Here is a 23889-nt window from a genome sequence, read left to right as displayed (position 1 = left end):
GGGCCGACCCGGTCAGTGCTCACAGCCGGTGACGTGCCGGTCATTGTGATGCAGGTGCTGCCCTCACTCGGCCGCTCTAATTGACTGGTTTATTGGATCACAACCCGTTCAGAGCCGGAGACATGACTAGCGGCTCATGCTACGCGTAGTCTGGTCAGATCAAGGCTCCGGGCATGCAAGGTCAGGTACTGGAAGTGGGTCTTTCGCTGTGCTGTTAGGAATTATTTTTCACGGTTAGGCCGCACGAAATGCGCCGCGGTGGCTAAGCGCCTATTGGGGATTCACGAATGAGAAGGGCGCCGACGAATCGCAGTTGGAAATCCACTGCGTTACATATCGTGAGCTGAAATTTTTGGTGTTTTCCACAACAGGAGGAAACAGAACCCTTTCACCAGCTCACGGTGGTGGCCCACAGCGATTGTTGCATTTGTATGTTGAAAGAGACTATGAATAAGTAAAAATCACCTATTGTTAAGGCTCTGCAGCTGCATAGCACGCTAAATGACAGCCGTTTCCTTGTGGCAGGGCAACTGTTCCTGTCACGTAGGTATTTCCTTGTGGCAGGGTAGCTGTTCCTGTCACTTAGGTGTTTTCTTGCCCAACCGGCGGCGGACGTAGAAGCGCTGCTTACCTTCTAACGCTTGTAAGGTAATCTGAAGGCTCCTATTTTCCGAGGTGTGCACTCGAAACGCCTGGAGGACTTAATAACGCCGAGGAGATGGTCGATGCAGGTTAGCGATGCCTGATATTAGTCGTTTGCACCATAGTGTGACGTAAGAGTCTCACTAGGTCTTTCCTATCGCGCACCTTCCACAAGTTCGTCGTTGCGATGAGACTAGTGAAATACAAAATGTCTGGTAGTGAAATCTGGTACCTGATGACATTTCATGTTTTGGCGGGAGTCGGCAATGTGAAATTCACTTTGTTTACCATTTCAAAAAGTTTCATTTTTTCGGAAAAACCGTGTATGAAAGAAATGTTCCAAGTAGGTTCGCCCTACTTCGTCTTGTTTTGAACAGCTTACCTGGCAGGAGAAGTCTGTATTGCGAGACATATTCACTTAAGATTGTATAGATATCAGAGGACAATTTTCGGAGCATAACTGTTTCAAAACATTTCATACGGATTGCCCTCGTGGAAACGGTTAATGCCTCCGACGCAAAGCGTTTCTGACTCTTGATGCGGCAAGCGCACCAGCCAGCATGGTCTTCGACCAGGGACGACATTGTGAACCGAACTCCGATCAGTGACAGCTCCGGTCCGGTGCAGCCGACCAGGGACGAGATTGTGAACCGAACTCCGATCAGTGACAGCTCCGGTCCGGTGCAGCCGACCAGGGACGAGATTGTAAACCGAACTCCGATCAGTGACAGCTCCGGTCCGGTGCAGCCGACCAGGGACGAGATTGTGAACCGAACTCCGATCAGTGACAGCTCCGGTCCGGTGCAGCCGACCAGGGACGACATTGTCAACCGAACTCCGACCACTGACAGCTCCGGTCCGGTGCAGCCGACCAGGGACGACATTGTAAACCGAACTCCGACCACTGACAGCTCCGGTCCGGTGCAGCCTATCTTGCTGAGGGCTTACCTCCGCATTTAGGCAGGGTGGGTTTCTCTGCTTCCCCGGCCTCCCGATAGTATGGAGCTGTTGAACTCTTCAACTTCGGGCTTCGCACAATAGTTTAACGCTTTGGTTGACCCATGCCCACATAAGTCTTGGAAACACGTCTCATATTCCGTGCCTGTCATGGACCATACAGGTTATGCTTAGGTATATGCCATGCTAAGGCACTGGTTCCTTACGCATGGTTCTTCTGTTTTTATGTAACTAAAGAGCAAAGCGAGATACGAAAAACAGTAACTGGACTGAGTGATGATCCTACGAGTTGGAGAAGGTAAGAAAGAGAATGAATTTGGAGAAGGTGATGGAAGAGAATGAGGGAAATACAATGAAAGCGCAATAAAGGAGAGGACTGACAATGAAGGATGGAAAGCAAGAGAGCGACAATGGCGCGATAACGTTTCAAGGTTCAGTTCACATCCTGCTGGGCGTGAGAAAAAAATACGATGTAAATTTGCGTGAAACCAACCAAGTAGCAGACCTGTCCGAAAAGTCGCAATTATTACAACGCGTCACGTCTTTACTTTGCAACTCATTATATCTCCTCTAACTATAGGATTTTGTGTTCATTGGCTTTAGTATTGCCATAACAATGCTTGAGCATGGCATATTGTATCATATTTATTAGTTGTTTTTTGTGCTCAGAAGATTAACCTAAGCTCATGCTGCAAACCCTCGTTAATTCTAGTTGATGGTGTTTCATTTCCCCTCCCCCGCACCTGCCAGAGACATTTTGCAGCTTTTGCAACCGCTCTAAACCAGACGTATTTAGAGTGGGTGAATTTAACATCCGTCGAGTGCGAATGCTTTGAAACGCCACACTAAACAAAACTAAAAGTTTGAGTTTAGTTGACATATATATATATATATATATATATATATATATATATATATATATATATATATATATATATATATATATATATATATATATATATATACGTGTGTGTGTGTGTGTGTGTGTGTGTGTGTGTGTGTGTGTGTGTGTGTGTGTGTGTGTGTGTGTGTGTGTGTCTCACGAGCCCTCCATTTCCCCTCCGTTCTGTGATGCCCACTCATGGCGCGACCCCCTCCGCCTGACGTCGCTCACGTTCCGCCCATTGTGCTAAACAGTCCAGTCATTCATCGGTCTGCGAGTCCGTCCGCCAGAGTTTATCCTGCGCTCACAGCGTGAGAGACGCTGATACCGTCCGTCTTGCGCTGCCACAGGGCTGACCATGAGGTCACCGCCCGACGCTACCTGCTGACGAATCACTCTTTCCATGCGTCAGGTGTAGTGATGAAGTTCGTCCGCGTGCTCGTCCTTTGCGTTGGTACCATTCGCTCGTTCTCTGACGTTTAGCAGGTGTTGACTGTGCTAATAGCGTGCGTTCAGCCCCGTCCCTTCCCATCCACCCGTCACGTGCGTGTCCGTCGTGCGTGCGTGCGTGGGTGGTGCTGACCGCCGCCGTCGGCCGCAGGGTGCGTGTGGAGCCGAGCCGAGACCGGGGCGACGGCCGGACGGGGGTCGACCTGGTGCTGAACCCGGTCAAGCGCAAGGACCGTGGCCGCTACACCTGTCGCGCCACCGTCGGCGGCGCCGAGCAAGAAACCAGCTTCAACCTGGTGGTCCTCAGTGAGTGCGCGCGGAGGTCGCAGAACCGGAGGAGGGCACCGCATGAGGGGAGCGGGAAGTGGAGACGGCGGCGACGCGTCCTCCCAGCAGTCGTGGCATTTTATTTTACGCATATGCAGGGGTGTCATTTTCTGAAAATGGTTGGGGGTCAGCTGGCAATGCTCACCCAACTTGTCCCCGAAATCCGATTTCTCCTCGGATTTATGCCACTGTGATCTGCGTTCCGGGGTTTTTAGGAGAGGTTGCTTGCTTATTGTGGATTCAAAAATGTTTTGCTGCTGAGCAAGCATCGCATTTTATTTTGTGGAAGGATAAAACAAATTGCACCCGACCTTACAAACAGCGAGTGCCCCTGTTGCACTGTTACCTTACTGGACGGTAATTCATAAACAGTGCGCGGGCCGGGTCAGGTCACGCGTGTCCCCCCCCCCCTCGACCACGGATGTTCCTGCGGTGGCAATGTTTGAAGACCAGGCACCAGCGAGCTCATGTTTCACCGGTCTGGGGCTGTCTCTGTGATGGCAGTACCTCTTGCTGAGCGCCGGTGTTTTGCAGCAGCAAGAGAAGTTATGGGACAGCTGGCGCGGTCCTGCTTTTCTGGCACAATCCATGCACGATGGCATGTTATGTCAGTTTTGGAAGTGTTCATTTAGCTCTACAATTTATTTTTCAAAAACGCGGCGTGCACTTATTTTGCTGTGCGCAAATTTAGAGTTACATGTGGTTAAGCTGACACTTGTCAGCCCTAATTATAACACATCTCTGGGTGTAAAAATGCACTTGCTCCCAGCCATTTAAACGTTCCGCAAGACGGCACTGTACGAAATTGCGGCGAGCAATATCCGCTCAATCCATGGCTAATACGATGGCTACGTCGGATTTTGCAAGGACAGAGGCCAGGCTTAGCTTTTCGTTTTTAGAATTAAACGGATGGGGCCGACAGCATTTTAAATGCCCAGTCAAGCAAAAGATTTTCCGAGTTAAGCATGTTTATTCTCATGGTCGTGTCAACCCTGAACTATCCATTCTGCGTCGTTCTTTGCACTAGTATGTTTCTCTTTACTGCCGCAAATGTTCAGTGAAGTTTTGGCCCAAACCTCATTTCAATAGAAGGTGAATACTTCTAACTGTTCAGCGATTTTTTCATTATGTCGTTGGCCCGATGTTCCTGTATTTCTTCCATGATGTGCTAGGGTACATGTATGCACATATTATTTGGCATGCTAATAATAGCACTGAAATGCCCCCACCCCCAGCCCCCACCCCTCGTCCATTCCCGGAAGTCAACCAGTGGCGCCAGTCTTGCGGCGCGGGAGCGATGCACGGCGTTATCGCCAGCCGGAGGAAGTTAGCTGCATTTGACACGGTCTCACGCCCCTGAGGTTGGCGCCTAGTGCTTGGATCACGCGTGGCTGCCTGGCATGTGCAGACGGCGCGTGAGAGGGGTGTGACACGTGTTCTCGCCAGCTGAGGTTGACGCGTGCACCCGTCGGATGCGTGTTGCGTGGAGTGCGTGCGTCCGCCGGTCCTTCCGTCAGCCAGGCCACACGCCGGTGCCGCGCTGGCAGACGGCACGCGCTCCATCAGCTTTACCTGGCGATTCAGCTGCCGCAGCAGCCCGCGACTCGCCCAGCAAAAACTGCCCGCAAGGCATTTGACTCGCTACGCGAAGGGTGTTTTACCGGCTGTAGCGCTGACGCAGATGCTAAGAGAATCGCGTGCGTGGCTTTGACACTGTTCCGTATGAGCACGTACCCTTATTTATGCTATTAATCGTAATTATTCGGAAGTGGCAGCGTTTGTAATGGAAGTACCTGGATGACTGATGTCGCGGATGAGTGAGATAATTACTCGGGCTGTCATCCTCGTCTAGTGTCAGGTAGTATGCACAGGAGACTGCAGCTGAAATGGTCCATGACTAGCGTCCAGCTCAGTTTGGCCTCTAATGGGCGTTAAACTGCGAATGGGGCAATAATTCCATATGCATTGGAAACGCATCAGTGGGAGTGCCACTATCGAAAGCGCATCAGTGGGAGTGCCACTTTCAGAAGTGCACCAGTGGGAGTGCCACTATCGGAAGCGCATCAGTGGGAGCGCCACTATCGTAAGCGCATCAGTGGGAGTGCCACTATCGGAAGCGCATCAGTGGGAGTGCCACTATCGAAAGCGCATCAGTGGGAGTACCACTTTCGGAAGTGCACCAGTGGGAGTGCCACTATCGGAAGCGCATCAGTGGGAGCGCCACTATCGGAAGCGCATCAATGGGAGTGCCACTATCGGAAGCGCACCAGTGGGAGTGCCACTTTCGGAAGTGCACCAGTGGGAGTGCCACTATCGGAAGCGCATCAGTGGGAGCGCCACTATCGGAAGCGCGTCAGTGGGAGTGCCACTTTCGGAAGTGCACCAGTGGGAGTGCCACTATCGGAAGCGCATCAGTGGGAGTGTCACTATCGGAAGCGCATCAGTGGGAGCGGCACCATCAGAGCGCATCAGTGGGAGCGCCACTATCGGAAGCGCATCAGTGGGAGTGCCACTATCGAAAGCGCATCAGTGGGAGCGCCACTATCGGAAGCGCATCAGTGGGAGCGCCACTATCGGAAGCGCATCAGTGGGAGCGCCACTTCTATGTATCACTCGATCATTGAACTTTCTGACGTCTGCAATATTAATATAGAGCTGATTCCGACACCCATGGCGGGGCGGTAATTGGGATATTGGCATCGCCTCTGCCAATACGACCCTCCCGGACGGCGGGTGAGTCTCGACTCACCTACCACGACTACGTGTACACGCGGCACCGAAGGGTCTGAAGACGCGAACACGCATATGCATTTGAACGTTGCGGTGAGGTGACCATGGCTGAGACGACGAGCAGAGCTGGCTGAGGCAGACAACATGGTTGAAAAACCGGGGCTCATGGCTGTGAGGTTGAGCCTAATGGGTCCATCCATTACCGCTACGAAAAGGTAAAGAGTGTTGGGGTGACCGATTAAAACTATGCAGACCAATGGTAACTTATTGACCAAAATAGAAAACAAGCCATCACGTGCTGAGCACGGCTGTTTTCACCTCTTGAAAGCCTTCATTCGCAATTTACATGTGGTGTGCGAAGTCTAACAATCTTTGAAAAAGACCATGAAGCTCACAATGTTGAATGCTGCCTTTCGTGCGCTAGAATCGTCCAAGGCTTCGAAAATGAGTGTGCACGGCATGGCAATATGGGAATGTTGTTAAGAGAAGTAAGAAACCCAGTGTTGGTCTGAGATGTTGACCGCGTTAATCTGGACTCAAAAATAGATAAATAAGATCATAATATCCGAATCTGTAGCATTCTGTAAGTGATTTCGTTTTGCGTCTTATTGTGATTTGTATGAATGAAAAGTTCTTAAGGTTAGTTCACCAGATTATGTTTTCCGAAAGATGTTCTAAAGGTTGGACTGTCGTTGTTGACAGAACAGGCAATACAAGTGAAAATGGGAAATGCCATTGATTCCGTTTCACAGCGCATGACCTTCTGCACACCTGAACCCATGTGTGCTCATGCGTGCAGAGCGCATCTGTGTGATGGTACGACTGCATGCTCTTTTCTCTGTCGTATTGTTTTTCGTTCCGTGTTGCTACGACCCTCGGCTGCTCAGTGCGCAGTCACGCGCCTTTGGAATATATATGTTGCGTGAAGGACCTTCAGTACAAACACGCAACTGCGCGGTTAAGTCATAGCCAGCGGCAGGTCGGCGAACGGGCTGATTTTTTTTCGACGAAATTCGCAAATCCCCGCCGGGTCGCGTTTCGGACTGCTGTTGTTTTTACGCTTATCTCCCACTCGGTTTGGGCGACAGCGGGTTGTTTTCGAGATCGGTTTCAAAAAACGCGACATTGATCGCTTTACGATCGATTGCTGACGTCCCGTCGGATCGGACAGTGTTGAGCGGCAAAGGTGGTTTGTAGACTGCGCATGTGCGTACATTTCGCAGTTTATTTCATAGCGGTTGCGTGCATTTGGTGCATGGTCTGCCGAGATCTGGCGTAAATCATGTAAAATGTCTAGAAGCTGCTGGATCCGTGGTTTTTGAACGAGCGCACGAGGCCGTGCCCACGCAATAACCTGCGATGTTGCCAGTGCAGTAGTCGTTTTTGTCGGGCCGAAATATTTTGAAGACACTAATGAAGCCCGCCGGTGTTATTCTACGAGAAGGGCTTTTGTTATCGTATAGGAAATCATATATTATATCACGCTTTATAAACGATGTCGAAGCTTCTTTCAGTTGGATATTCCCTGGAAGTAAACGATTCATGGGGAATGCACAGCGTTCCGTTCCAAGCTTCTCAACACATCGATTAGAGACACGTTGCAAAAGCAAGCATACCTGGAACACTGTCAGCAGAGGCATGGATATGAACTGCGACAGATGGATGACAGAGTTTTCTCTTGGATGAAAAATTTACGCGGAAAAGTTTTTGAGCGGACCATGGGGAACGGCAAGCAGCGGTTGGAGCACGAGTTCAATGCCTTGGTTAAACGGCAGTTGGTATCCAAGCTCACCACCCCTGAAGAGCTAAATCATACCACCGGCAACGACGTAGGAGAGTACACCAGCATTTCTGCGCGCAACGGATAAGAAATCCATGGAGAGACAGGAAACCGAGCAAGTCAACCGACTGACAGTGGTCATACAGGTATGAAAGCAACCAAACATGGCACCGATATATCAGCCGTGACTCTGTCGCCTAGTGTTGTCAATTTGCTTTCCAAAGGGACCCAAAATCTGTCACAGCAAACTTCGCAAGACGTAGAAGCAGGAGTGAAGCGTTTGGCCTATGGTAAAAGATGGAAATATTTCTCTTAACGTAACTTAAACACAACTGACCCCAAAACACCTTACTCGTGCTTCTTCCACCTGACAACCATAAGGTGAGTAACATAGAAAGAGGTATGCTTCTTACTTCTGAAACTGGTCTCACAGAAAACATTTAAATACGAAATGGCATCGATTCTGCCGTGACCCCAGACTTGCGTTGACCACTTCATCAGAACGCACATTCTTCCCCCCGGCACACCACGAACCGGCATTCCTCACAAAAACGAAAAGCGTGTTAACAAGCACGTCTTACACACTAAAAACAAAACTCATGGGACTTTCATTGGTAACCATTTTCTTTCTGCGCACCAAAACGATGAAATTCGGGGTAATGATACCCTTCGCTGTTAAGATTTTGCAAAAGAGAGCACCCCCATCGCAAACTTTGTAAATTAATCCACATACACAGGCTGACACTTCTATAAATAGAAACTTTTATCTGGAAAATGATGTAGTCTTCATCTGTACAAAGCTAGGGTATTTTATCGCGCTTGATTTATTGTAATATATTCAGTTTAAGTGTGGAAAATATGTGTCATTTGATCGCGTGTATGCTGTGAAAAACCGCTGTCGACACCGGCGAGCATCTGGTGTCCGCTTGATATTTGAGCTTTTCGATTCTGTGAGCAAGGTCGGTGCCCAAAAATTCCTTTAACACGCGCCCGGGTGACCGGCTAGATGCCCTTCGCCCAGGTGAAGGGGGGGGGGCAATTTACCCCTGCGATCTCGGGAACTAAGAAAGCTAGAGACACCAAATTTACAAGGTGTGTTGACCTGTACGTGAGCTTACTTAGGTCAAAGTTTTAGGTTCCCAGATCTTGGCCTTTGGGTCAAAAAGTTCAGACAAGGTCAAGTTCCAAGCTTGTCTCCAAAGTGCCACCAGAACCTAGATAACCGTTTCTAAGCAAAAGGTCATGCTCATTCAAGGTCAGTGACCTTATTTGACCTTTTTTAGGTCAAGGTGACCAAAATCATATAAGATTGCTTTGAGTTTTGCATTTGACAGTGACAAATATTATGCTAGGCAGTACGTTCCTAAAACAAAATGTTGACCCGGTTCATCTTAGGTCAATGACCTGTTTTGACCTCTAAGAAGTCCATTGGAGATGAATAATACGGTCCCTGCCATCAATAAATTCGAAATGAGTACCAGAAACTATGCCATACAGCAAGCCCTAGAGTAACAAAACGGGTTGGTTTTGACCTTGGTGTGACCTGCACATCTAACCTTTGGTCAATCTTATTTGCTCATTCAACCGTTGTGTTGCCTAAGAAAGCATCCCAGAGATGTATGACTTCGTCTAATACTCCGTTGTTGGATCAGATTGAAGGATTCCCTTGAAATTGTCTTCGTCGAAATCATGGTCTGACTTTGACCTGCCATAGGTCAGCGATCTTGCAAGGTACACTTGAATGTTTAATGTCAAACGATCCGCTATTCGATTGTCTACAGCTATGCAAAATTTGGCGGGGCCACACTGGGCCGTTCGGAAACTATTCTGGAAAAACTTCGTGGGTCAATTTTACCTTCCCCACCCGAGCGCGTGCTGAAAATGCAACTTAATTAAATAATATCACGTTTATAATCATTGTAAGGAGGTCATCTCAATATTCTTTCAAGAAGGCGCAGTTCGTTGCTTTGAAAATTGCATGAAACAGCAAAGCCGCAATGATGTGATCATTCGAATGGCGTTACGGTCAAACGGCGTCGGGTCGGGCTGGGACTGGGCTGGAATGCCATTAATCAAGTTTTTCCGCTGCCCAAGACTACTCTGGTCTCCCGTCATATGCTTTCATTGAATTTCAACATTTGCATAGTTTAAATTAATTCGACATATGGATGGTGTGGTTTGCAGAAACTCAGTAACATATCTCTTCTGCTTGGTCTAAATTGGTAGCCTTTGATGTTTATAACGCATGGATATTGATACAAAACACGCATACACTCGTGTACTTACATTCATAAAAGCTTCTGAACTTGCTGCATTGATAAAGTATTAGTCCGCGCTTGAGTCCACAATACCTGTTGGGTTCAAACACGCATGCCTAAAGCAGCTCCGCCTGCCGCCCCCGTCATGGCCTTGAGCGCCGGCATAATGTCGTTGCCTGTTCCTATCCTCGGGCTATTTAGAGCGGGGTGAAGACGTTGTAACCATGTGATCTCACCTCCGGCCGGAAGGATCGTATTGACAGAGGTAATGCTAAGATCCTGGATTACCTGCCCCGCCGCGGTGTGTCGGAAGAAGCTGCCACATCCACTATTATCGATATGGCAGACGTCTGAAGGATCCAGTATTTGATGATGCATTAAACTGATGCTCTCATTGGTGTACTTCCAATGCATGTTGAATTTTGGTCCAATTCGCAGTTAAATGCATGCTGGAGGCCAAAATGTGCTGGACCCTAGTCATGACTGCTTTAACTGCTGCCCCTCGTAAGTACCGCTTCTACCAGTCAACGCTGCAGCCGTCGACAGATGTTATTGCGATCCGATAGGGACTAAACTAAACTGTTCGACAGAGATGTCAAGATGTTATTGAGATTCGAGAAGGACTAAACTAAACTATTCGACAGAGATGTTAAGATGTTATTGAAATCCGAGAGGGACTAAACTTCACCGTTCGACAGAAATGTTAAGATGTTATTGAGATCATCCCAGAGGAACTAAACTAAACTGTTCGACGGAGATGTTAAGATGCTATTGAGATTCGAGAGAGACTAAACTCAACTGTTCGACAGAAATGTTAAGATGTTGCTGAGATTCGAGAGGGACTAAACTCAACTGTTCGACAGAAATGTTAAGATGTTGCTGAGATTCGAGAGAGACTAAGCTGTTCGGCTTTCAGCCATGCACACGTCGCTACCCGAAGTTTGTTTTCTTTAAGGTGCTTTGTTTCTCCAATTCGAAGCCTCTTGTGGGCCAGCTGTGAGGAAGTGGCGAACAAGATTAGTCGGAAGAAGGCCGTACTTTCACGTGGAAGTCCCTGTTGCGACAATCGGCTATCCTCTGTGCACCACCGTAACTGTGCGTGATACGAGTGTTATGATGAGACGTGATGATACACATGATAATAAGCTGGCCTTTCGTCATGACATGATCCAGCATTCATACTCCCCGCGTTGAGAGCTAGATGATATGTCCCCTGCGACCCATCGATGATCACCGCTGCCGTATCGCTCCCAGCTCCTTATTGGAATGGCTATCGATGTCGTCACATATTGCCTCTGCCAGGGACTAGATATCCGTGTGGAGGATGTGAACATTCCCCATATCTGATTGCAAGAGCGGCACCCATCGTTTATACGCACGAAGCGTACTTCGTAGACTTCTTAAGCAAGGACGAAGATTTATGTATGTATTTATTTTATTCTAGTTACGTATTATATATATATATATATATATATATATATATATATATATATATATATTATGATTTATGAATGTCCATAGTATTTTAAGCGAAACATGCGGTTACATAACATCTCGCAGATGATCTCCCATGCTGATGTTTAAAACAAGCATCATTTCCATAGATAGTCATACTTAATCTTTGTCCATTTTTAACTTCAAACTAAATACATGATAAAAGCAGGGAGCAATCTTATTCACCAAATCATACTGATTCACTGAGGCTGACGGGTTATGCAAACCCTGACTTGTCGGACGTGTTATGACAATCTATTTTTCTTATCCAACATTTAAAGCGTCTTCAGTGTGTGCATAAAGCGACTGATGTGCATTTTTGAAAGACACCCTGCGCCGTGTCTGATATTTCTAATGTTGGAAAGTATGTCTGGAAATTGGGAAAGGGAATGAGCCGTTTGCACATTTTGTCGCAGTTATACAATGTCTTAGGCATATCACAATAAGCTCAGCTAGCCTGGTAGCTGTACAGTTTAGAGACGCGGCGTGTCTAAAGACGTGATAATTAACTGGAAATCTGGCTGTTGTAAATATCGCCTTCTTTGCGTTGTTTCTGTTCCTTAACTAAAAGCCATTCCTGTGATTTCATGACCATGTGACCGAAGCTTGGTGCAAATTATTTTTGTTGTGCACAACTTTCCGTGACATTGGAATCTCATAATGAAACAAAGCCTGATGCATGTGTAAAGCGACTACGGTTCTGTCGCGAGGGACTTATTGCGTGTCGATGCAACCGGATTTGACATATCGCATCCCCGTGCCTGTACTGGTAGGTTGCGCCGCATGACACGTCATCATGGCGGCACAGTCCGGATCAATCCCGGCGGCGGAGCGGTGACGCAGAAATGGCCTGTTCAGCCGGCTTACTCGGTCAAGATATGCATTGTTCATGTTCCTGGGCCTGTATTGCGTGCCTTGTCTTTGGCTCCGTCCGATGCGTTCGTCATTATTCTCCGCATCAGTCATTTCCCACGGGCCCATGCTCTCGGTCTCTTCGCTTCTGTAAATAGCCGTTAGGCACGCAAATTGCCTCCATCCGCTAGACATGTTGCGTAAGCTAATGAGTGGTTTTCCGAACGTCACTCACACCGAGTGTGAGCGAGTGCCAACAACAATAAGTGCCGCCTCGGGCTGTCATGTCAAACTCCTAACAGTCGGCAGCACTGCGCCCAATTCGGCCTCTTCGCCACGCACCAGGGCTGTGAAAGGAGCGTTAGGACGAGAAATGCCAGAGCAGGTTTGAACGCCGCCCTCCCCCCCCCCCCCCGTCCTCCCCTCAACCGGCCCTTTCAAGACCTTACGAACACAATTCATACGCCGCGAAGGTCAGAAACCTTAACAGATGCGGCAAAGCATGTATATCCCAATCACACTTCATTATCCAGGGCGGTGAAGCACGCGCCCGTCCCCATGCAGCGCCCGTGCCTACCTTACTTCAACGTGTCCTCAGCGACGGTAGAGTCACATATATCTCACTCATCATGTGTCCAGCACCAGCAGATCCAACCGTTTTGTTCTCCCCGCGCGACGTGCCGTCTCCAACGCCGGTACGGACCCGCGGCCATTCTCCGCGGCCGCGGCCGCCCTGACCTCGCCGGCCTTTTTCAGAGCCAATCCAGTTCGACGAGGACCAGCTGACGCAGTTCGCGGCCGAGGGGAGCGACTTCACTGTGCGCTGTGACGTCACTGGTGACCCCCGCCCCGAGGTGGACTGGAGGGGCGTGAGCCAGCACCTCAACTTCGGAGAGGGTGAGCGCCGACGAACGGCCGCCTGCGCCGGCCCGATGTTACGGTGTTGACTCCATGGTGTGACTGTTGTGTGTTCTAGTGGTGTAGACTCTTACAAGCTCCTGTGTGTTGAATATGGTGATCCACACATGTGGGAAGCGTAAACGCTTGTGCAAGCCCTTCTTCCTGATTTAACAGGCCCGATTTGTGTGGAAGGCTTGCCTTTGAAGGCGAGCTCCCTTAAATTGAAGGCTGGAACGCTGATGAGTCGTGAAATGATGTTGTTACACCTGTAAGTGGTCTAGTATGACGGTGCCATTTTGGTGTCGTGCGAGATCTCGACTGCAAACTGCCCTCGATGAAAACAGGCTTTCTGCTGAAACGCAACCCGGCATTGACAAACCAATACCGCAGCTGAGCAGCTATTGTGTGAGAAGGTAACAAAGGAATTATCGTGATGATGCCCACATTGGTGACGCGCGAAACAGAGTGGCCGTGTCCACCAACAGCCGGTTGTTGACAATCAGACATGCACTGGAGTTATCGCTACCAGCAGGAAAATCAAAGGCGTTTATTTCCCGGTAGAAAAATTAGGCACTGAATATGATGATGGAGCTTTGATAGTAGCTCAATATTATAACGGAACGCTGAATATGGGCATATTACACAGCCAGCCAACGCTTCCAAAGGGGCGTTATGGGACGCTCTCGGCAATTATTCCCATAGGTAGACTTCTGTATGGACTTTGTCAATTATTCCCATAGGTAGACTTCTGTGTGGACTTTGTAGTTGGGTGTGTAAATGGTATTGGTATCCCGCAATATTTTTCCTGTACTGTGTCTGCTGCCGGTATCCCTAGAACACCTATAACTGGACAATCATCCACGGAATATGTGTATATCCACGCACCGTATGAATAATGCAAAGAGACTGAGCCAAACGGCATGCAACGAACCGAGGCCTAACATAGCTGTCATTATTTGCTAATATATTCCCATTGCTCCAAATACCTTTTCATTCAAGCAGTTATCTCAATTTCATTACTTCCCAGCTATGGACGGCTGGAAAATACCAGCAAGGGACCAGCTCTTGACAATATAATTTGTGTTATTGGATGCATCACAATCAGTCACCATCGCTGTCAAACATTCCTTTGGAAATTCGTTAGATTGCTGTTTGTCTTGTCAGGGCGTAGTATTTTATCACGAGGACACGAATGGTTTATTTGGACGCACGCCTTAGATAATTTGAATCACTATCACTTGACCATCATCAACTGAATCGTCACCACTTGTTTTCTTTCCTTGTGATGACGGCCGAGTGCAGGTGATAGTCACTTCGTGTGTTTCTTTCCGCGAAGTGATGGCTCGCTGCGACGCGGGCACAGCGGTACCGAGCGGGGCACAGTGCAGGCGGGCTGGCCGACCAGCACCGAGGTCAGGTGGACAGGCTTGCCGGCACCCTGGACGGGTGTGGGTGCGCGAGACATCCAAATGATCAGCAATGGAAGGAGTCAAGTGAGGATGAGTCGCATGCTATAGGTTTGGACGAATTCGGCTGATTCTTACAAATTTAGAGATCCAAAGCCATGCCTGTATAATGAACTGAACCAGCTCAGTCTCCCTCGCAGACAGGGACTAATGCACGCGGTCCTTAGCCCTGCTTTCTCAGATGGGTACTTTGTCTACAACAAAGCTCACTGCTCACTTAAAGCCCCCGCGTACACGAAATCTGCTCTGGGCTATTGGAACAAGCGTTCCAGCACCCTACCGGGTCCGGATTTACTCTGATCTATCCTGACATCTGACCTTTCCCACCTCATCTTGGTGCTAGTTTGCGAAACGGGCGCTGCCCACGCCCCCCCCCCCGCCCCCCTTCTGCACTGGGTCGTCCGTCTTTTGGATGTCGAAGGCAGGAGGGGTCATGGCCAATGTCATTAGTATTGATTCTACGCGGTATTGATGGCGTCATATTTCAGTGAAATGGGTTTGGAATCGACGGCTAAGGCGTTCGTGGTAATAGCTGAGGTTCTCAGTAGCGTCGACGAAGGCATTTTTGCAAGACATTTAAAGAGAGCTGTTGTGATTCTTGTGTCCTGTGACTTTCGTCATTTCAGGATTTATTAAGGCAAATGGTTTTCCGAGAAAAAGCTGGTTTGGAATGTAAGCACAGGGAAAGGGTTGCATGGCTGCATTTTCAAGCTGGAGCGATTCGTGCAAGTAATAATTAAATGAGCACAATGACATCAACTTCACGAATGACCAGTCACGGCAAGATGCAGTGATGGAGAAGTCTTATCATGCTGTAAAGGCTTTGCAAGCTATTTGTCCCTTGGCGGGTAAATGCTTAACGCGACTTTGAACTTCAAGATAATGTATGATATGGCACGGGTACACGTTGGAAAATCGAGCTCATGCTTTGCAGTTCTTTCCTTTACCAGACCTGTAAGATATGCTAGAATATGTCGTATCTGTGCACAAAAACTCTATGGTCCAGGCAGTCATGGATATAAAAGGTTTTGTTTAAACTAGTGCACATCAACACATGCCAGCACGTGCCAGAGCCGTTTTCAACACATTCAGTGCATTGGGTAGGACCGTTTCCATCACTTAAACAGCAGGTCGATCGCTAGGATGCTTTTCTAGAAGCCAATATAATTTAAAAGTTATCGGTTTGCCGCCAGACTCTTCTTAAAACAATAAAAACTGCGTGCAACTCGTGATGAACGTTCAGTCTTCCTGCACTTTGGTATAAAAGCAGTACTACGCTGTATGTGTATTATCTCTCTCCCTGCCTTTCAGTCGTCAGTCAGGCCTTCATGCCTCTCAGAAGTTGGCATGCCACGTGGCGTCGACATTCGTGGTAGAAAGGCGACCGGTCACCTCCGCCAGAGGCGTCACTCATTGGTCACCTCCGCCAGAGGCGTCACTCATTGGTCACCTCTGCCAGAGGCGTCACTCGCTCGCGGTCGGCTGTCGGCGCGTCAGTCATGTGCGGGCCGCTGTGCCGGCTCCTCATACGCGACTGTCAGCCCCGCTGGAGACATGCCAGTGGTGGCAGGTGCGCCGTGCACATCTGACGGCAGACAAATAACGGGCACGTTCAGTCGAACTTCAAAACTTGCCCAGTTTAGGTCAGGTTAGGTCAGGTCAGACGTGTTTCCGGTTTCGTGTCTTCGTCAGCTGACGCGTCAGCTTATTTTAATTTGCAAGGAAGTTATGCCAATGCCACGGCCTAAGGCCTGCTTTCATTGCCTCTGTATCCCACCTCAAGAATCTACCGAAAATATCGAGATTACGGTCTCCACGATCCACAGATCGTCGTCATCGACCATTGGGGCCGTCTCTCGCCGAGCACGAACGCCGTCGCTCCTTTGGGACGGTGGAGTAGTATTGATGCATGCAGCGACACTCCGGCTCGGCTTCCGCCTGCGCTGACGGCGAGACGAAGCGCCCACCATCTTGTGTTGTGATCGGGTTTCCAATCCAATCTTCCTATTCGATTATCATGCAGCAATCGACAATGGGGCCGTAGAGCGAGCAAATCGAATTTAGCTCAGCTCTATCGTTTGATTTAAGCGATGTCGTGGACGTAGCAGCGGAATCACAAGCAGCAATAGTAGCAGGAACACCAACCATGTGAGCGACAGGCAAACACGATATGCTCGGATGCCTTTGTCTTGCAAAATCTGCCTTACACTATACACCATAGAGTACGGCATATTATAATATCCTTGCCGGCTTTTTGTACAGCGCAATAGACTTTATCTGTAATGTACGTAATGCAATTACACCTGGGCTATGATTCAGCAGGTAAAGCTTGACCCATGGAAATGTGAGATTAAGCCATTCTTGACAGCAAAATTAACGATGAGCATTACACTGCAACGCCAAGTTTCTTGGAGTTGGATGTACAGCAATATTCTGACTATTGACTTTCACGCGCCAGGGTTGCGAGTGGAGCAAGAGCTGTTTAACGCGGAAGATTTGACGCTACGTGCCGGGACGTATGCAGCATCTAGTCCGTGCCAGGAATTCCAACCCAGCCTCCTAACTGTAGATGGCTTTGCTCGCCGCGTCGTAATGTGTCAACTCAGTACATTCCTCACATGCATATTTAAAATGCAATCGCCTCTGTCTGCGGCACATGGCACTGCACGTGGTGTCTCACACGTCGTTGAACCTGCCACAGAGGACCCGACATTGTCGGGAACGACGGGATCTCGGCCGTCCCGCCTTGTCCGGCCATCGCCATTTGGCTGCCTAACCGCGGGCGCGGCGGAATACGCCTACGCTTCCCGCCGCGGCCGCCAGAGGCGCTGCGGGTCGGCCGTTTATAGCCGGGCAGCTCGGTCAGGTTCGGCCGCCGGCTCCGTCGCGTAGCCGAGCTGGCGGCCTCCCGGGGACCGGCCGGCTGTCTATTGATTCCAGCATCCGCGCGTGTCGGCCGACCGGCTCGCCGCCCGTCGTCAGCGCTTCCCCCAGGGTCGGGGGAGGGGGGGGGGGGCGGCCGTGACACCCAAGGTGGCGGCCGCGGGTCCGCCTCGTGCCGCCGCCGCTGACTCCGGCCGATCCATATCGTGGTCGGTGCGCTGGCCGGCTGATGCTGGGCCCTGGTGGGTGGCTGTTTACGCGGCGCGCTCGTCGGCGGCGTCGGCGGGGTGTGCTTCCGGTGGATCCGACCGTTCTCGGAGATATGGGGTCAGGCGGCGGGCGGTCCAAGCTTTTCAGAGCTGTTTATGTTGGGCTGGTCTGACTCCAGTTTGATACAGGAGGGGCTGGTTTTCCGGCAAGTTTGTTTTCATTGCGCATTCGGTTTTGCAATAGGCCGCTTATGAGTTGGGCTTTAATCAGCGGCTTAGGTCAAGGACAAGCATTGTTGGTAGGCATTGCGTCCAAATTGGTGAAATGTGTTCAAACATTTCGGCGCTGTCCGAATGTGTGGTCTTTGTTTAAAATTGCTCTTTGGTGTTTAATTTTGACGCGACGGGCAAACATCGCATTCCAGTGGTTTTCATCGAACTCCACGCCCCAGTTCCCAGCTGTCCTTCCACTTGCTACCCGTCTGTCACCCGCCTGGGCCAGCGACTCCCTCCACGCGCCTGCGCGTCGGGTGCGGTGAGCGTGCGGCGCGCGGCGCGGCGGATGCTTACTAGCGGAAGTGCGCAGCGCACGACAGGTCAGAGAAGGAAATGACCTACTCACCCTCCCGACCGGCCGCGGGTATGAGCCGACCTCCCTCCCGCCCGCCCGACGCCGGAGAAGCATCCGGCGCTGAGGTGGCCTTCCAGCAGACCGCCATCTGTGAGCTCCGAGCGGGCGGCGTCCGCGCCGACAGGTCCTCATGAGCAGATGACGAACGGTATTGAGGGCTTCTCTTTCCCCCGCGCACACGAGGTTAACCCGCAGTTGGCTGGTGGGCGCCCTCGCTGAGGGCGGAGGTCCGACGGGGGTCACCGAAGCGGTGACAACGGTGACCTTCGCCGCCAGTCGTATTTAGCCGAGCCCCGCCGGCTGGTGCGTGCCGTGCCCAAGCCGTGGCGTGTTGTCTGCGACACTCCAGAGACCGCTGCGACAGACTATTTGTGGACGCAGCGTGTCCGACGCGTAGGAGGATTATTGACGTCTCCGAACGCGATGGCGGCGAGCAGTGACGCCCCATTTGACAGCCGCGCCGCATTTGGCACGACCACGCTGGCCGGCGGACATGCCTCGGTGTTAGACGCGGCGTGTTCGGACAATGACGTCACGTCTACAGCTCCGGCCACAAACAGCCCGAAAGAATGGCGTGTTATATTGGCATTTTGCGTATATATATATATATATATATATATATATATATATATATATATATATATGATTCCTAACATCACAGGCAAATGCAAGAGAACCATAAGAAACCAACATTTTCAACAACGGTGGTAGCGTTTTGCCTGCGAAGATCACTGGTGTCTTGGACCGTCAGCATGACAGAGACCTTTGTTAGGCTGGGTGATCAGCATGTTTCACTGAGTGACAGGATATATCCTCAGACGATCAGCTGGTCCCTGAAGCTTCAAACAATTATGCATCCTGAAAAGGAGGACTTGCTGCAAGTTATGCCAGTATTAGAAAGACAGACAAGCGGTTATTTAAGTTCCTCCTGTGAGGGGCTGTGGTGTTCTTTGACGAGCTTGAATTCTTGAGACCGGCAAGCTATGAGTTTTTGGGGTCATGCGATGCTGTAAGCTGCAAGGGCCATCGCTGTGTGTATCTGACCTTGACTTGACTTTCATTGCCTCTGTTTGGTGACATGTGCGAATGGCGCTGCTGTAAAGAATGCATCATTATTCCTTGTGCGTGGAAGAAAAGCATGCTGTGTTCTCTGGAATACTTTACATTTGAAATTGGCTTAGTGCCCACATTTTCACGGTAACTAGATGTCTCACGCTTCAGCACATTCTAACAACCGACAGCAATCTTGCTGACATTTTATTCGCTGTTGGGATGTTATGGCGTCTGTTTGTTAGCCATTAGTGCCTTGTGCTTACTACAGGTTGCTGTCAAGCTGCTTCCAAACAATTCGCCAGTTTGCATTTGCGCACGGTCTTTTGTAGGTGGCCATTCTGAGGCAGCCGTTGCTTTCCGCTCCTCGTCTTTCCATCATTAGTGTCCGTCCCACCTACTCGTGACCTACACGTGTCCCCACCTAATCTTCTACACGCCGCTCTTTCGTGGGCTGTCCGCTCCTCTTTTGTCTGTCCTTTCCTGCCGGCCCCGCCCATCCATAAGTTGCGGCCTGTTTGTGAGTCAGATGGGGATGCATGGCACTTGATGCGTTGGTGAGAGGGCCGTTAATCCAAAGTGTGGTTGTAGCATCCAAAAGATTGCCGAGCGATAAAGACGTTTAGCCTTTTGAAAGTAGCACCAGCCGGCATGGAGCTTGATCCTTTCAGTTTCGTTACCAGCCTCGACTTTTTCAGGTAACCGGTTAAGCGGCCGCGACGGCTCCAAATTGCATCCTCAATTCCATCCCACCACCTGCAAACACTGTCCAAACCGGGGCAAAACATTTCCTCACGCCCCGGCTGTGGCTCTGGGCGTGCAGCAGCTGGAGGGGAGCGGCTTTGTCTCGGCGCCGCCCGGAACAGCCCCCGGACGAGAGCAGCTCGGTCCGGGGCCGGGAACAGCCGTTGAGCAGTCGGGCTCGCCGCCGGCCAGATTGTCCGAAGCTTGAGACCTGAATTAGCGCGAGCGCTGGCCAGCCGGCGATTCGAAGAACACCGGCGGTGGTGAGCTGGTTGTCAGGCGGACCTGGCGGATGCGGCAGCTGAGGCTGACGGCTGGCGGTGGGCTGCGGCATCCCGGGGCGACGGTGGGCGCTTGCTGACGAGGTGGCGGGCGGCGCCGGCCATCTCGGTGTTGTCGTGTCGGGCCTCGTGGCGGGCAAGGGAGTCGTGTTCGGAGCAAGGGGCCAAGAGGGGAATGGAGTCACTAATCGCGTGGGAATCCTCTCTCTCATCACACTCACTGGTCCGCTCAGCGAATGCCTGCTTTGTCTGGTAAGTCAGCACATCGCCAGGCTCCGTCGTGGCTTAGACTGGCCTCAGTGGGGGTATCCAGACAGCCTCTGCTGTCACGACGGGCCGGTGAGGCGACACAGGCACCCTTCTGTCTGCCGCGGTCAGCCACCTCGGCCGTCTTGTTGCAGATAAAAAGTTCGACATCGACCCTGAGACAAGAGGCCTGATCATACGGGGCGTGACCCGAGCCGACGAGGGCATCTACCGCTGCAAGGCCACCCAGGTCAACACCAAGGACTCGGACCTGCGCACTGCCGACATCCGCCTCAAGGTCCAGTGTGAGTACTCCGACGGCCAAAGCCGACATCCGCCTCAAGGTCCAGTGTGAGTACTCCGACGGCCGAATGGCAGTCGTAGCCAAATCTCAAACGCTGGAGCCCGAACGCCAGTACGGCTGTCGTTTTCCGGGCAGAAGCATGTGCATCGGTGGTGTGACACACGCGTGAGAGCAGGGGCATCCGAGGTCACTTACAGTCCTTCGCCTCTCCGCTTACTTCAGTAAAGCCTTACATTATACCAATATTCTTAAATGATGTAGCAATGTCGACGTGTTTCGGGGGGGGGGGGGGGGGGGGGTAAAGATCGCCTTCATGTTTTGTACAGGTTGCATCATTTCCGTAGTTGGCTATACCGATTCTAAACGTGCATCTTAAGTGGCATCGTGATATCCGTTGCCCACTTCCTCCCTGGAAGTGGGCACGGCGACCACGGCGTGCCGGGCCCAATGGCCTTTGTCCCTGGTCGGGGCCACGGCGTGCCGGGTCTAGTGGCCTTCCTTCCTGGCCGGCGACCACGGCGTGCCGGGCCCAATGGCCTTCCGCCCTGGTCGGGGGCCACGGCGTGCCGGGCCCAGTGGCCTTCCTCCCAGGTCGGGGGCCACGGCGTGCCGGGCCCAGTGGCCTTCCTCCCTGGTCGGGGGCTACGGCGTGCCGGGGCCAGTGGAGCTTGTTGAGTCATAATTGCACGATGAGGTTAGTTGAAGACCATGATAGGATTACCTCCATGGATTTTTAACGAAGGCTAAACCACGGCGTTTCATGTTTGCGGCGTACTGTTTTTATCAGCTTAACATGTTCATCAGGTTTACATATTCCGTTGGGAATCAGTGCATGTTCTTAACAAATTCATCAGGTTCCCATATTCCGTTGGGAATCAGTGCACGCGTAGATACTTGTTCGAAGCCGGCTGATAAGCAATCGGCGTCCTGCACATTTGGTGATCTTAGGGACAGATGTTAATTAATGTCAGAGAGATCAAGACTAGGGAATTAGAGCTCCGACAGCATTTTTTCCGACAGCATCCGACGCATTTTTTACTTATGCATACGCATATGTTGGCTTGTGCAAGCAATGCAAAGGGACTCGCCTCGTTTTCCATTCAAGCACGGGAGGTAGTAAAATTGTGTTGACTGGCACTTAAGAGGTGCCGTTGCTTCGTACAACTATGAAATATTTCAGGCATTTGCGAGGTAAACAGGAGACAACGGCGAGATCTGAAGACAGGTTTCAAGGGCCCCTGGTGCAGCTGGCTATGCTTGCTGATCAGAATCATCACCATGGACCTTGCTACCCTGTAAACGTCTCAAGGCTGCGCAAAAGGTCCGAGGCCACTGAGGTCCGAACCTTGCCGACCCAAGTGGAAGTTATACCCATGGTCAGCACAGCTGCCAGCTAAGTGGCAGTTATACCCACGGCCAGCACAGCTGCCAGCCAAGTGGCAGTTATACCCATGGTCAGCACAGCTGCCAGCCAATGCACCAACATTTCAGGTTGCTGCATTCATCCGAGTTAAAACCCTGACATTTCACCGGCATCGCGCACACCAAGCTGCAATAGCGTGATTTCTTTACAGAATTGGCGTTGGCACCTAAACCCTCATTTAAGCGTCAGTGAATAGCCTCTCCTGCCCCACCAGTCATCAGCCCACAACGTCACCAGACCACTAGGCCTTACCAGATAACGAGACGTCAACAGACTATCTGTCCACAACATAGACCACGAGATCCCATCAGGCCGGCAGTCCACAACATTACCAGATCGACCCCCCCCCCCCCAGACCAACAGACCCCACCAGATAGCCACCAGGCCCCACCAGACCCCACCAGATCACCAGACTCCACTAGGCTATCAGATCCAACTAGACCACCAGGTCCCACCAGACCACCAGACCCCATCAACCCATCAGGCCCCACCAGACACACCCAGCCCAGAGAGCCTTCGGGCAGCCCCTCGCGGCTTGACTCCCGCGTGGCCTTCAGACGTGTGAGGCAGGCGGCTGAACGACACTCGATGCCTCCTCCACACAATCCCTGGGCGCTGGCGATGCCGGCGCGCCGGCGGCCCATCGAGCGGAAGCCACGGTGCGCACCTCGCGCCCCATCGGCTCAGCGGAGACGGAGAGACGGCGGTCCGATCCGAGGGGAGATGTCAGGCGCCTGTCAGACGCGGGCAGAGGTAGCCATCAGCCGCCGCGAGTGGTCCAACGCTTTCAGTGTGCCCAGGAGGCGGATAGTCCGCGAAATCACGCGAAATTTAGTCATGTAGGGTCTGATGATAGGTCCATTACGAGTGCATGCGAGCTACACCCGTTTGGGTTTCGGAGACGGTGTGTGAGGAGTTCATTCGAGCTGCTTCACAGGAGTGACGACTCCACAAGAAGCACGTTTTTCCACAAAGGACCACCAGGCGTTTGGGGTCTGCCCGGACCCAGCCTGCCGAAGAGAGAGATCAAAGGTCATGGGATCGTATACGGGAGATGTGAGCGGTTGGCCCAGCCGCAGATCCAGGTGGGAGGGCTGGTGGGTAGACAACTGTGTCAGCGGCAACTCGGTGAGCTTCGTGCCGTGTTTCGAGATCAGCCGGAGCGGGCCCGCCGTCTCATAGGCTATGCCGGGCCCCTGGGAACCACAAGCGGCCTGCCGCCTATACTCAAATCGTTGAAACTCACAGACAGATGGCTTGCTTTCGCTCACAGAGCACGTGGAACTCATATAAGACCCATCTACGTGGACGGAGTTTCAACGACGCACAAGAGTCTATATATTCTGATCAAGCATCTGGAGCCTACCAATGGTCTTCCT

The 23889-nt window shown here is 51.2% G+C and overlaps 1 protein-coding gene across 2 annotated transcripts in view; it reads left to right on the top strand.

Moving 5' to 3' along the window:
* Positions 1 to 23889, top strand: part of LOC119093169 (fasciclin-2) — a 63146-nt gene that overhangs the window by 23658 nt on the left and 15599 nt on the right. For both annotated transcript variants that reach the window (XM_037216083.1, XM_037216082.1), the window contains 3 exons: positions 3084 to 3238; positions 13130 to 13270; positions 20939 to 21088. In XM_037216083.1, the coding sequence (XP_037071978.1) occupies positions 3084 to 3238; positions 13130 to 13270; positions 20939 to 21088 (446 nt within the window). The remainder of the gene's footprint in view (positions 1 to 3083; positions 3239 to 13129; positions 13271 to 20938; positions 21089 to 23889) is intronic.

This window comes from Pollicipes pollicipes, unplaced genomic scaffold (genome assembly GCF_011947565.3).
Source record: "Pollicipes pollicipes isolate AB1234 unplaced genomic scaffold, Ppol_2.1 Scaffold_4002;HRSCAF=4701_pilon_pilon_pilon, whole genome shotgun sequence".
Classification (NCBI taxonomy): domain Eukaryota; kingdom Metazoa; phylum Arthropoda; class Thecostraca; order Pollicipedomorpha; family Pollicipedidae; genus Pollicipes; species Pollicipes pollicipes.
This window is presented reverse-complemented; position numbering and strand designations above follow the sequence as displayed.